Raw genomic sequence first — 14,141 nt, 5'->3', positions numbered from 1 at the left:
ACTAATAGGGTGTAGGGGTGTGTGTTACACACTGACAGGGTATGTGTGTTGCACAATGACAGGAGGTGTAGGTGTCACCACACTGGCAGGGAGGTATTGTGTGGTTGTGTGTATTATACATTGGCAGGCCGAGCAGGTGTATGTGGCTAGTATATGTGTGTTGCACAGTGGCAGGAGGTGTAGGGGGTGTGTGCCTGTGTGTATTGCTCACTGGCAGAGGGTGTAGGCTCGTGTGTTGCTCACTGGCAGAGGGTGCAGGTGTGCGTGGCTGGGTGTGTTACACACCAGCCAGGCGGCAGTATCGGTGTGCATGGCTGGGCGTGTTGCATGCCTGCGGGCGGTGTCAGTGTGCGTAGCTGGGCATGTTACACACAGCTGGCGGTGTCAGTATGCGTTGCTGAGCATGTTACGCACCAGCTGGTGATGTCAGTGTGTGTGACTGGGCGTGTTACACACAGCTGGCGGTGTCGGTGTGCGTGGCTGAGCATGTTATACACCAGCGGACGGTGTCGGTGTGCGTGGTTGGGTGTGTTACACGCCGGTAGGCGGTGTCGGTGTGCGTGGCTGGGCGTGTTGCACACCAGTGGGCAGTATCGGTGTGCGTGGCTGGGTGTGTTGTACAGCAGCGGGCAGTGTCGGTGTGCGTGGCTGGGTGTGTTACACACAGCAGGCAGTGTCGGTGTGCGTGGCTGAATGTGCTACACACCAGAGGGCAGTGTTGGTGTGTGTGGCTGTACATGTTACACATCAGCGGGTGGTGTCGGTGTGCGTGGCTGGGCGTGTTACACATCACTGGGCGGTGTCGGTGTGCGTGGCTGGGCGTGCTACACACCAGCGGACGGTGTCGGTGTGCGTGGCTGGGTGTGTTACACGCCGGTAGGCGGTGTCGGTGTGCGTGGCTGGGTTTGTTACACACAGCAGGCAGTATCAGTGTGGGTGGCTGGGCATGCTACACACCAGAGGGCGGTGTTGGTGTGCGTGGCTGTGCATGTTACACATCAGCGGGTGGTGTCGGTGTGCGTGGCTGGGTGTGTTACACACAGCAGGCAGTGTCGGTGTGCGTGGCTGGGCGTGTTACACATCAGCGGGCAGTGTCGGTGTGCGTGGCTGAGCGTGTTACACGCCAGTAGGCGGTGTCGGTGTGCATGGCTGGGTGTGTTACACACTCCAGGCAGTGTCGGTGTGTGTGGCTGAGCATGTTACACGCCGGTAGGCGGTGTCGGTGTGCGTGGCTGGGTGTGTTACACACCAGCGGGCGGTGTCGGTGTGCGTGGCTGGGTGTGTTACACACAGCAGGCCGTGTCGGTGTGCGTGGCTGGGCGTGTTACACGCCGGCGGGCGCGGTCCGCTCTGCTCACTAGAGGGCGCCCCAGCGGCCGTACTGCTCCGGCTCCGCGCGGGGGCGGGCCCAGTCCGTGACCCAGCCCGGGGAGATGGCGGCGAGGCGGCTGCTGACCCGAGCCCTGCGGCCGCTCTGCCCTCTGGGGGCCCGGCAGCCGGCCAGGTGAGCGCTCCCGGGGCGGGGGCCGTGACCGCGCCCAGCCAGCGCCGCAGCCGGGCAGTCCGGGCTGTGAAACCCCGAGCCCCGGCGGAGCATCCGCCTCGGTTGGGCGGGAGGGCGGCTCCGGCAGCAAGTGAATGGAGGGTACCGTCCGGCCCGGGCTCTGTGTGTGCGTCTGTGTACAGTGTGTATATAGTCTGTGTATACACACAGTACAGTGTTTTGTGTGTACTGTCTGTACTGTGTGTGTAGTGTGTACAGTGTGCTCTGTGTGTAGTGTGTGCATGTTATTTGTGTGTATAGTGTACTCTGTGTGTACTGTCTGTGTACAGGGTGCTCTGTGTGTACTATGTACAGTGTGTGTGTACTGTTTCTCTGTGTGTACTGTGTACAGTGTGTGTGCACTGTGTGTGTAGAGTGTACAGTCTCAGCGCAACAAGGCCCAGACTGGGGTCTTTGAGTAATACCATAAATAATGGTATATTAATGGACATAATAATGCCAGGGATCTAGGCTCCCCCAGATTTTGGACAGGTTTGGATCAAAGTTTATATTGGGGTGATCTGGGCTCCCCCTGGTTTTGGATGGGTTTGGATCAGGTTTTGGCTTTGGCTATGACCCAGCTATGAAGTCCCCATCCAGATCCAAACTTGCCCTAAGTTTGGGAGTGCTCAGGTCTCAGCTCTCCTCCTAATGGTGCCTGCTTGTTTGGTGGCTCTCTCTCTGATTCTCTGTCACACCCCATCTCTTAGGGCTTGTCTACTCTTGAAGGTTAATTTGGATTAAGGTAGGGGTGTGAATTTTAACAGGCTCTCTGGAATAACTCCCATGTGAAGGCAGTTCTTTAGAAGGAAAGTAGCTGTGACCTTTGGTCCAGATACTGCCAGCATGGCAATTTCAGATAATGACAAAGCTACACGCAAGCAAACTTTGTTTTCATAGAATCAGATCATGAGGTCTCATCCAAAGATCTTGGAAGAAGCTCATGTCCCCAAGTTATTTGATGAGATTTTTATTTCTATCATTAAACTCTTGAGTGTGCCTACCTTGAACTCTGTACACACTATGCATGTCTAAAAGCAAAGAATTTAAAAAAAATACATTCAGTATATCTTTAAAGTTGAAAATGTAGTTGTGGGTAACCCGCCAACATCTCCTTTTATTTTAAAGTTTTGTGATTTAGGCTCATAGAAGAGAGGAGAAGACCTGTTAGATCCTTGAGACCATCCCATGACCTTGCAGAATACAGCCTCTGTCCCCCAGCATGACTCCCCTGGGGGGAGTTAGTTTAAAAAATGTAACCCTATAGTTTTAGTGGGGGGTTCTTGGTTAAGGTGTGTATGTGTGTGTATAGGGTTGAGGTGTATTTATTTTGTGTTTGGGGGAAAAAAATACAAAATATAGAATAAATAGATTGCAGTAACATCTTGCATACTAATCTCATTACAATAATATGTATACTACCTCCTTCATTCCAAATCCTGTGTAAGGCTTGAAACCAATGTCAGGATGAATCACTGCATTACAGGTTTGCCAATAAGGGCATGATCCTACAAACACCACTGAATGTCGTGCTTGAGAGGTGTGCGACTGCAAAATCTTGAGCACCATGCTTGGTAATAAATGTTTGGAGGGTTGAGCCCAAGGTGAACAAACTAGTCTGCATTGGAGAGTCCATTCTGCTAATTGTAGCTTGCTTTTATTTATGCAGTTCCTAGTGTACTTTGGCATTTGTACTTAAAAAGAATCACAGCATTAAAATACAGAACTTCACTTCAGCCATTTGACAAATAAACCTTTGCTGTGAAAGCAGCAAGATTTCTTTTTTAAAACTGTGTAAGTTAGCAAGATTGTACTTTAAAACAAGATACTGACCAAAAAAGAAAATCTCAGAAGAAAGACTAATTCATGGGATAACTACTATAAAGTGATGTCTTCAAGATAAAAAACTTATTCATAATCTTTGGAGGGACCTTTATTATTTTGGTCATTTAAACCCCGGATATTGCGGTTAGCCTCTCCTTGACTAATGTTGTTCTAGCGTGTTGGTCCCAGAATATTTGAGAAACAAGATGGGTGAGGTAATATCTTTTATTGGACCTACTTCTGTTGGTGACAGAGACAAGCTTTCGAGCTACAGGGATCAGGGAGCTCTTCTTCGGGTCTGGGAAAGGTACTCAGAATGTCACAGCTAAACACCAGGTACAATCTGTATAAACAGATTGTTTAGCATAGGTAAAAAGAACAGGAGTACTTGTGGCACCTTAGAGACTAACAAATTTATTAGCGCATAAGCTTTCGTGGGCTACAGCCCACTTCTTCAGATGCATATAGAATGGAACATATATTGAGGAGATATATATATACACACACATACAGAGAGCATGAACGGGTGGAAGTTGTCTTACCAACTCTGAGAGGCCAATTAAGTAAGTGGGGGGGGAAAAACTTTTGAAGTGATAATCAAGATAGCCCAGTACAGACAGTTTGATAAGAAGTGTGAGAATACTTACAAGGGGAGATAGATTCAATGTTTGTAATGGCTCAGCCATTCCTAGTCCTTATTCAAGCCTAAATTGATTGTATCTAGTTTGCATATCCATTCCAGCTCAGCAGTCTCTCGTTGGAGTCTGTTTTTGAAGTTTTTCTGTTGTAAGATAGCCACCCGCAGGTCTGTCGTTGAATGACCAGACAGGTTAAAGTGTTCTCCCACTGGTTTTTGAGTATTGTGATTCCTGATGTCAGATTTGTGTCCATTAATTCTTTTGCGTAGCGACTGTCCGGTTTGGCCAATGTACATGGCAGAGCGGCATTGCTGGCACATGGCATATATCACATTGGTAGATGTGCAGGTGAACGAGCCCCTGATGGTATGGCTGATGAGATTAGGTCCTATGATGATGTCACTTGAATAGATATGTGGACAGAGTTGGCATCGGGTTTTGTTACAAGGATAGGTTCCTGGGTCAGTGGTTTTGTTCAGTGATGTGTGGTTGCTGGTGAGTATTTGCTTTAGGTTGGGGGGTTGTCTGTAAGCGAGGACAGGTCTGTCTCCCAAGATCTGTGAGAGTGAGGGATCATCTTTCAGGATAGGTTGTAGATCTTTGATGATGCGCTGGAGAGGTTTTAGCTGGGGGCTGAAGGTGACAGCTAGTGGTGTTCTATTATTTTCTTTGTTGGGCCTGTCTCATAGGAGATGACTTCTGGGTACTCGTCTGGCTCTGTCAATCTGTTTTTTTACTTCAGCAGGTGGGTATTGTAGTTTTAAGAATGCTTGATAGAGATCTTGTAGGTGCTTGTCTCTGTCTGAGGGATTGGAGCAAATGCGATTATATCTTAGAGCTTGGCTGTAGACCAGAGGTTCCCAAACTTATTTGGCCTACCGCCCCCTTTTCAGAAAAAAATTACTCAGCGCCCCCCTTTTCAGAAAAAAAATTACTCAGCGCCCCCCTTTTCAGAAAAAAAATTACTCAGCGCCCCCCTGGAAATCTACCTTCTTTAAGCGAACAAACAGAAAGATGCAGTGACAAATTTGTGTTCTTTTATGTATCTATATTTCTACCTACATCCTACAATATAGTAAAGAAAGATGTGTTATTAGAATATCGCCCACGACATCAGGTATACAGTGGTTTTTGCGTAAGATGGCAAAAGACAACCAAACTAAAATACTAATGAAACTAATAAACTGGGTTTTGTTCTTTGCTCAGCATTAGATATATGTATTTGATATTAAACTGTCAAATATCAAACTAAATTTATCAAGAAATAATTAATTAAAAATAATCAATATGCAATTAAAAATCAGTTAATAGTTTTAATTTAGTTTGCCCTTATTTAAATAATTGTTCCTTATTAACACACGCCTTATTTACCAATTAACACAGATGATTCGATAGATATAAATAAATGTTAATAGTTAACATTTTTTTTACGATTTCATTCACGTTTTCGTTAATATTGTAATAAAAAATATGACAAATATATTGACTGTACACTTCAAATAGTACTGTACCGACACAAGCCTGCTACGATTTTATTATTAGTAAGCACTAGAGACACAGAAACATACGGTAGATATGTAAGAAAATGTATAAAAATACTCACGTGTAAATTGCTGTTTTATTGAAACAACAATAATACAATTTGCTTTGTATGTGATCCGTAATCCGTAAAGATCGAAGGTATTGAATATGAATAAAAAATTTTAAATACTTATTGCACTATTGTTAACTGCTTTTTACACAATTAAGAAACAATCTAAATTAGATTTCATACATGTCGCCTATTTATAGTATCGTATTGTAAACAAGTCATTACACGCACATATTCCTGCCGATGCATGCTGGACTTCCCGACAATGCGCGACACGCTCGCCTGCCAACACTTGCTTGTTAAGAGCTGTTGGCGGACTTGACACCTGATCGGTTATAATTTGTGAATTTATTTGGAAAATAAAGTAATCACTACAACTTTAACTCTATGTTACACAACAGATGAAACATGTACGAACGGTTTTTCAAAATTTTCTTATATTCTTTCTTTATGCTTCCACTGCCCCCTTATTTTTATTCAACGCCCCCCAATTGCACCCGAGGCTACTACTGCCCCCCTGGATCGTTCCAGCGCCCCCCAGGGGGCGGTATCGCCCACTTTGGGAACCTCTGCTGTAGACAATGGATCGTGTTGTGTGTCCTGGATGGAAGCTGGAGGCATGTAGGTGTTACTTAATTGGCCTCTCAGAGTTGGTAAGACAACTCCCACAGTTCATGCTCTCTGTATGTGTGTATATATATCTCCTCAATATATGTTCCATTCTATATGCATCCGAAGAAGTGGGCTGTAGCCCACGAAAGCTTATGCTCTAATAAATTTTAGTCTCTAAGGTGCCACAAGTACTCCTGTTCTTTTTGCGGATACAGACTAACACGGCTGCTACTCTGAAACTTAGAATAGGTAGTTAGCACATAGTCTAAGGCCTGGTCTACACTACGGGTTTAGGTCGACTTTAGCAGCGTTAAACCGAATTAAGCCTGGACACGTCCACACAACGAAGCCCTTTCTTTCGACTTAAAGGGTCCTTTAAACCGGTTTCTTTACACCACCTCTGACGAGGGGATTAGCGATAAAACCGGTCTTTGCGGGTCGGAATTGGGGTAGTGTGGACGGAATTCGGCGTTATTGGCCTCCGGGAGCTATCCCACAGTGCTTCATTGTGACCGCTCTGGACAGCACTCTCAACTCAGATGCACTGACCAGGTAGACAGGAAAAGACCCGCGAAGGTTTGAATTTCATTTCCTGTTTGCCCAGCGTGGAGAGCACAGGTGACCCCGCAGAGCTCATCAGCACAGGTAACCGTGATGGAGTCCTCGCAGGATCGCAAAAGAGCTCCAGCATGGACCGAACGGGAGGTACGAGATCTGCTCGCCATATGGGGAGATGAAGCAGTGATAGCTGAACTCCGTAGCAGTAACAGAAATGGAAAAGTATTAGAAAAGATCTCCAAGGCCATGAAGGACCGAGGCCATAACAGGGACACACTGCAGTGCCGCGTGAAAATTAAGGAGCTACGGCAAGCTTACCACAAAGCCAGAGAAGCAAACGGAAGGTCCGGGGCAGAGCCGCAAACTTGCCGCTACTACGCGGAGCTGCATGCGATCCTAGGGGGTGCAGCCACCACTACCCCAACCGTGTGCTATGACTCTCTCACTGGAGAAACACACAGGGAAGACGGTTCGGGGAACGAGGAAGATGATGATGGAGGTACTGTAGGTAGCTCACAGCAGCAAGGAAGCGGAGAAACCGGTTTCCCCAACAGCCAGGATATGTTTGTGACCCTGGACCTGGAACCAGTAACCCCCGAACTCACCCAAGACCCTCAGGGCACACAGGAGACCTCTGGTGAGTGTAACTTTGTAACTATTTGTAAACATTACAAAAAAAAAGCAAGCGTGTTTAATGATTACTTTGCCCTGGCAATCGCGGCCAGTACATCTACTGGAAAAGTCTGTTAACGTGTATGGGGATGGAGCGGAAATCCTCCAGGGACATCTCCAGAAAGCTCTCCTGGTTGAAATGGGGTGATTTTATTAAGGGGACATTCAGAGGTGCCCGTTCCTGCTCTTCTGACCAGAAATGTTCCCCGCTGTTAACCACGTGGTGGGGGGAGGGGTGAAGTGATCATCCCAGAGAATCGTGTGTGTGTGTGTGTGGCGGGGGTGGTTTACTTGTGTTTCTGCCGCATGTTAACCGGGAAACCGCAGCCCCCTCCTTTTACATTGAAACCCCATTTTAAATGGACAACCCAATTCATCCTTGATATGGGAAATGCGCTGCTGTTTGCAACCTTTCCCGCAGGTTAAGAAGGTTAAAAAAGCCAAAACACTGTGGCCTACGATGGCTGCCTGCAAGCCGAAATATGCGACCTTGTAATGAAAGAGTGTACCCATTGTTCTCTAAAATGTGTCTTTTTTAACCACCTCTCCCTTCTCCTCCGCCAGCTGCAAATGTTTCTCCTTCGCAGAGGCTCGTGAACATTAGAAAGAGAAAACGTCGGACGAGGGACGAGATGTTCACGGAGCTGCAGATGTCCGCCCAGGCTGATAGAGCACAGCAGAATGCGTGGAGGCAGTCAATGTCGGAGATGAGAAAAGCCCAATATGAACGAGAGGAGAGGTGGCGGGCTGAATCGCGGGAAGAACAGAGCAAGTGGCGGGCTGAAGACAATAGGTGGCGTCAGCTTGCAGACAGACGGCAAGAGGCAATGCTCCGTCTGCTGGAGCATCAAACTGATATGCTCGAGCGTATGGTTGAGTTGCAGGAAAGGCAGCAGGAGCAGAGACCGCCGCTACAGCCCCTGTGTAACCAACAGCCCTCCTCCCCAAGTTCCATAGCCTCCTCACCCAGACGCCCAAGAACACGGTGGGGGGGCCTCCGTCCACCCAGTCACTCCACCCCAGATGATCGCCCAAGCATCAGAAGGCTGGCCTTCAATAAGACTTAAAGTTTTAAAATGCAGTGTGTCCTTTTCCATCCCTCCTCCCCCACCCATCCCAGGCTACCTTGGCAATTATCCCCCTACCTCTGTAAGGAACTAATAAAGAATGCATGAATGTTAAAAAAAAATGACTTTATTGCCTCTGCAAGCGGGAGGGGAGGATGGGGTGGGGTGGTTGGTTTACAGGGAAGTAGAGTGAACCGGGTCGGGGGGGGGGGGTTTGGAGGGTTCATCAAGGAGAAACAAACAGAAGTTTCACACCGTAGCCTGGCCAGTCACAAAACTCGTTTTCAAAGCTTCTCTGATGCGCACCGCGCCCTGCTGTGCTCCTCTAACCGCCCTGGTGTCTGGCTGCGCGTAATCAGCGGCCAGGCGAGTTGCCTCAATCTCCCACCCCGCCATAAAGGTCTCCCCCTTACTCTCACAGATATTGTGGAGCGCACAGCAAGTAGCAATAACAATGGGGATATTCTTTTCGCTGAGGTCTGAGCGAGTCAGTAAGCTGCGCCAGCGCGCTTTTAAACGTCCAAATGCACATTCCACCACCATTCGGCACTTGCTCAGCCTGTAGTTGAACAGGTCCTGACTCCTGTCCAGGCTGCCTGTGTACGGCTTCATGAGCCATGGCATTAAGGGGTAGGCTGGGTCCCCAAGGATCACGATAGGCATTTCAACATCCCCAATGGTCACTTTCTGGTCCGGGAAGAAAGTCCCTTCCTCCAGCTTTCGAAACAGAGCAGAGTTCCTGAAGACGCGAGCATCATGTACCTTTCCCGGCCATCCCACGTTGATGTTGGTGAAACGTCCCTTGTGATCCACCAGGGCTTGCAGCAGCATTGAAAAGTACCCCTTGCGGTTTACGTAGTCGGTGGCTTGGTGCTCCGGTGACAAGATAGGGATATGGGTTCCGTCTATGGCCCCGCCACAGTTTGGGAATCCCATTTCAGCAAAACCATCCACTATTGACTGCACGTTGCCCAGAGTCACTACCCTTGCTATCACCAGGTCTTTCATTGCCCTGGCAGATTGGATCACAGCAGCCCCCACCGTAGATTTGCCCACTCCAAATTGATTCCCGACTGACCGGTAGCTGTCTGGCGTTGCAAGCTTCCACAGGGCTATCGCCACGCGCTTCTCAACTGTGAGGGCTGCTCTCATCTTGGTATCCTGGCGTTTCAGGGCAGGGGACAGCAAGTCACAAAGTTCCATGAAAGTGCCCTTACGCATGCGAAAGTTTCGCAGCCACTGGGAATCATCCCATACCTGCAGCACGATGCGGTCCCACCAGTCTGTGCTTATTTCCCGGGCCCAGAATCGGCGTTCCACGGCATCAACCTGCCCCAGTGACACCATGATTTCCACATTGCTGGTGCCTGTGCCTTGTGAGAGGTCTATGTCCATGTCAATTTCCTCATCACTCTCGTCGCCTCGCTGCAATCGCCTCCTCGCCTGGTCCGGGTTTCGCCTTGGCATGTCCTGGCTCTGCATATACTCCAGAACAATGCGCGTGGTGTTCATAGTGCTCATAATTGCCGCGGTGATCTGAGCGGGCTCCATGATCCCAGTGCTAGCTATGGCGCCTGGTCAGAAAAAAGGCGCGAAAGTAGTATCTGATGGACCAGGAGAAGGAGGGAGGGCCGAGTGACGACATGGCGTACAGGTACAGGAACAGGGAGAAACACAAACAACTGTCACACAGAATGGTCCCCCCAAAGATTAAACTGAAAACCCTGGGCTTAGCAGGCCATTGATTTCACGGAGGAAGGGGAAGCATATGAATACAGAACAAATCTATTTTTTACATCTTAAGCTGGCAGCCGACGGTGCAGCATGAGTGATAGCCTCTCCAGTACGACGATGATGGTTACCAATCATAAAATACCATCATCTGCCAAAAGGCAAGGGGCTGCTGCTGTGTAGCAATGCAGCCCCACGTCTGCCAGCCCCACGTCCGCCAGCACCCAGCATCGCCCTCGGCCTCTTCTGGGTGCTTAGCAGACAATACTGGGCAATTGGCAGAAAATAGTATATTACGACTGGTAGCCATCATCATCGAAACAGTAGCATGTCTGCCCAGGTGGCCATGATTGACGGCCATACCAGTATGACGACGATGGATACCAGTCATAATATACCATCGCCTGGCAAGGGGCTGGTGCAATGCAGCCCTACGGCTGCCAGCCCCACGGCTATCACTCATGCTACACCGTCTACCGCCAAAAGGCAGTTAGCAGCTGCTGCTGTGTAGCAATGCAGTCCCACGTCTGCCAGCACCCAGAGGACATATGGTGACGGTGAGCTCAGCTGAGCTGAGCGGGCTCCATGCTTGCCGTGGTATGTTGTCTGCACAGGTAACCCAGGTAAAAAGGCGCGAATCTATTGTCTGCCGTTGCTGTGACGAGGGGGGAGGGGCCTGACGACATGTACCCAGAACCGCCCGCGACACTGTTTTGCATCATCCGGGCATTGGGATCTCAACCCAGAATTCAAAGAAAAGGCGCGAACCGCTTCTCGGCTCTCTGAGCTGTGGCGCAAACGTAGTATCTGACGGACTAGGGGAAGGAGGGAGGGGGGCCGAGTGACGACATGGCGTACAGGCACAGGGAATTAAAATAAAGAACGGTGGCTGTGCATCAGGGAGAGACACAAACAACTGTCACAGACTGGTCCCCCCCAAAGATTAAACTGAAAACCCTGGGTTTAGCAGGCCGTTGATTTGACGGAGGGAGGGGGAAGCAAATGAATACAGAGCAAATCTATTTTTTACATCTTAAGACGACGGTGCAGCGTGACTGATAGCCCTCGGCATCTTTCTGGGTGCTTGGCAGCAAATACGGGGCGGCGTATGACGATGGTCTTCAGGCCTATTGCACAATCGGCTGCTCGGGGAAGACTCTGCTAACGTGCGATGACCCGACTTGTAATAGGACGGCTAATAGTCGTAATACACCATTTACTGCCAAAAGGCAAGCCCCACGGCTGCCAGCACCCAGATCGCCGATGAAGGCTACCAGTCTACTGCACCGTCTACCGCCAAAAGGCAGTTAGCAGCTGCTGCTGTGTAGCAATGCAGTCCCACGTCTGCCGGCACCCAGAGGACATATGGTGACGGTGAGCTCAGCTGAGCGGGCTCCATGTTGTCTGCACAGGTAACCCAGGTAACCCAGGTAAAGAGGCGCGAATCTATTGTCTGCCGTTGCTGTGACAGGGAAGGGAGGGGCCTGACGACATGTACCCAGAACCGCCCGCGACACTGTTTTGCATCATCCGGGCATTGGGATCTCAACCCAGAATTCCAAGGGGCGGCGGAGACTGCGGGAACTGTGGGATAGCTGTGGGATAGCTACCCATAGTGCAATGCTCCGGAAGTCGACGCTAGCCTTGTACTGTGGACGCGGTCCGCCGACTAGAGCACCTAGAGCATTTTATTGTGTGGACACACACAATCGGCTGTATACAACCGATTTCAATAAAACCGGCTTCTATAAATTCGAACTAATTTCGTAGTGTAGACGTACCCGTAGGCAGGGGTTCTCAACCTTTTTCTTTCTGAGTCCTGCCTCTCTCCCTCCCCCACACATGCTATAAAAACTTCACAGCCCACCTGTGGCACAACTGGTTTTCTGCATATAAAAGCCAGGGCATGTGTTATGGGGTAGGAAACAGGGTAATTGCTTGGGGCCTCCCGTGAAGCTAAACTGCTCAGGCTTTGGCTTCAGCCCTGGGTGGTGGGGCTCAAGGCCTCTGGCTTCAGACCCATGCAGTGGGGCTTCAGCTTTCTGACCTGGGCCCCAGTGAGTCTAATCCTGGCCCTGCTTGGTGGACCCCTGAAACCTGCTCATGGCCCCCCCAGGGGGCCCTGGTTGAGAACTGCTGGTCTAAGGGACCGTTCAAGGTGGACTGCCCCATTAACACCTCTGCAGTCATAGGACAAAAGGGGGGAGGGTAGTGGGTTACAGATTGTTGTAAAAAGCCATAAATCCAGTGTGTCTGTTCAGTCCACGAAATTTTAGTATCTAGCAGAGTTATGAATTTAAGCTCTCAAGCTCATCTTTTGAAAGTGTTGTGCAGGTTTCCTTTGAGACGAGGACTGACAGGTCAGCTATAGAGTGATCACTTTGTGAAAAGTGTTAACGCACAGGTGACAGGGTGTGTTTGTCTTTTATAATTTTCCTATGTGAGTTCATTTGAGAACATAGTGATTATCTGATTCATCCACGTAGTTGTTACTGGGACATTTACTGCGATGGATGAGGTATACCATGTGTTGCAATAGGCATGTGTAGGATCCATGGATCTTGAAAGGCGTGTCGGGGGAGGGTGTTGATCATTGTAGCAGTGGAGATATGTCTGCAGTTTTGCATCTGTTGTTCTGCCAGGGTCTGGTGTCACTTTGAGTTGGTGGGTCCTGGTCTGTGGGGAGCTTGCTTCTGATGACGAGCGCCTGGGGAGGTTGGGCAGGGGGTTGTTTCCTTTCTAATAACACCTCATAACAACTATGTGGGTGAAACCAGACAATCACTATGCTCCTAAGTGAGCTCACAAAGGGAATAAGAGACAAAAACACCTTGTATTTAGCTCTAAGTACCTTTCCCAGACCGGAAGAAGAGCTCTGTGTCGCTCAAAAACTTGTTTCTCTTTCCAGCAGAAGTTGGTCCAATAAAAGATCTTTCCTCGCCCACCTTGTCTCTACTTTTTAAAATGTATTTGTGGTTGTGGGTTTATCTGCTGAGGTTTAGAGCTGTTTCATTTTTATCTTTTTAAAAAGATGATGCCTCTTATTTTTAGAGCTCTGTTTGTCAGAGAGGGAAGAGGGGATGGCTCCTGCTCCATAACCCAACTAGACTCATCGACTTTAAGGTCAGAAGGGGGGACCATCATGATCATCTAGTCTGACCTCCTGCAAATTGCAGGCCACAACCTCACCTGCTCCTGTAATAGACCCCTATCCTCTAGCTGAGTTACTGACATGGTCAAATCATGATTTAAAGACTTCAAGTTACAGAGAATTCACCATTTACACTAGTTTAAACCTGCAAGTGACCTGTGCCCCATGCTGCAGAGGAAGGCAAAAAAACCCCAAAACCCCAGGGTCTCTGCCAATCTGACCCCAAGAAAAATTCCTTCCTGACCCCAGATAGGATGATCAGTTAGACCCTGAGCATGGGTGGCAAAAGAAGCAGAAGAGTTTCACTGTTTAGTTTTATTTGTATTTTTTTTGTTTTTGAAGGATGATGGTATTGATTGAATTTGAAAGTGAGGGACTACTGCTGCTGGACCTTAGCCCTGCGTCAGTGTGTTTTTTGGAATGGTTCATTCAAGCCTGTCTGTGCAGCTGTGCCGAATGCATGTCAAAGTTGACCTGAAACACCTCTTGCTGTACCGATCTTGGGTTTTTTTTCTGGTAGTCAATCATGTCAAGTAACATAATGGACAAATGTCCATGTCTATTAGGCTTCTGTGTTGAAAATTTATGAACAGAATTATATGCTGGTTTGCCTGCAATGCCAGGAGACTGTACTCGATGACCCAGGAGTTCCCTTCTGCTCCTACCTTCCTTTGGAAGGCTAGTGCCATTCATTGTGCCCACAAGTATTTGACCAAGATAGGTATTCACTGTTTAAAAAAGTGTTAGGTAGCAT

At 48.7% G+C, this 14,141-nt stretch overlaps 2 protein-coding genes across 7 annotated transcripts in view; both read left to right on the top strand.

Annotated features, from left to right (window-relative positions):
- Nucleotides 1-1,346: 1,346 nt before the first annotated feature.
- Nucleotides 1,347-14,141, top strand: part of ACADL (acyl-CoA dehydrogenase long chain) — a 34,995-nt gene continuing 22,200 nt past the window's right edge. The window contains exons 1-2 of one of the 6 annotated variants that reach the window (XM_024109255.3): nt 1,366-1,504; nt 13,288-13,359. In XM_024109255.3, coding sequence (XP_023965023.2) covers nt 1,434-1,504; nt 13,288-13,359 — 143 coding nt within the window. In that variant the 5' untranslated portion in view covers nt 1,366-1,433. The other 5 variants (XM_042859602.2, XM_065561079.1, XM_005279690.4 and 2 more) reach the window with 5 other exon arrangements.
- On the top strand, nt 6,714-8,648 carry LOC135974168 (uncharacterized). Its single transcript, XM_065561082.1, has 2 exons — nt 6,714-7,403; nt 8,003-8,648. The coding sequence occupies exons 1-2, from the start codon at nt 6,863-6,865 to the stop codon at nt 8,503-8,505; spliced, it is 1,044 nt and encodes a 347-aa protein (XP_065417154.1). The 5' UTR covers nt 6,714-6,862; the 3' UTR covers nt 8,506-8,648.

This window comes from Chrysemys picta, chromosome 11 (genome assembly GCF_011386835.1).
Source record: "Chrysemys picta bellii isolate R12L10 chromosome 11, ASM1138683v2, whole genome shotgun sequence".
NCBI lineage: Eukaryota > Metazoa > Chordata > Testudines > Emydidae > Chrysemys > Chrysemys picta.
This window is presented reverse-complemented; position numbering and strand designations above follow the sequence as displayed.

Bases quoted from the DNA above. Each gene is read 5' to 3' on its own strand.
- LOC135974168 (XM_065561082.1), top strand. From the start codon at position 6,863: ATGGAGTCCTCGCAGGATCGCAAAAGAGCTCCAGCATGGACCGAACGG. The intron at 7,404-8,002 runs GTGAGTGTAACT...CTCCTCCGCCAG, and splicing joins GGGCACACAGGAGACCTCTG to CTGCAAATGTTTCTCCTTCG.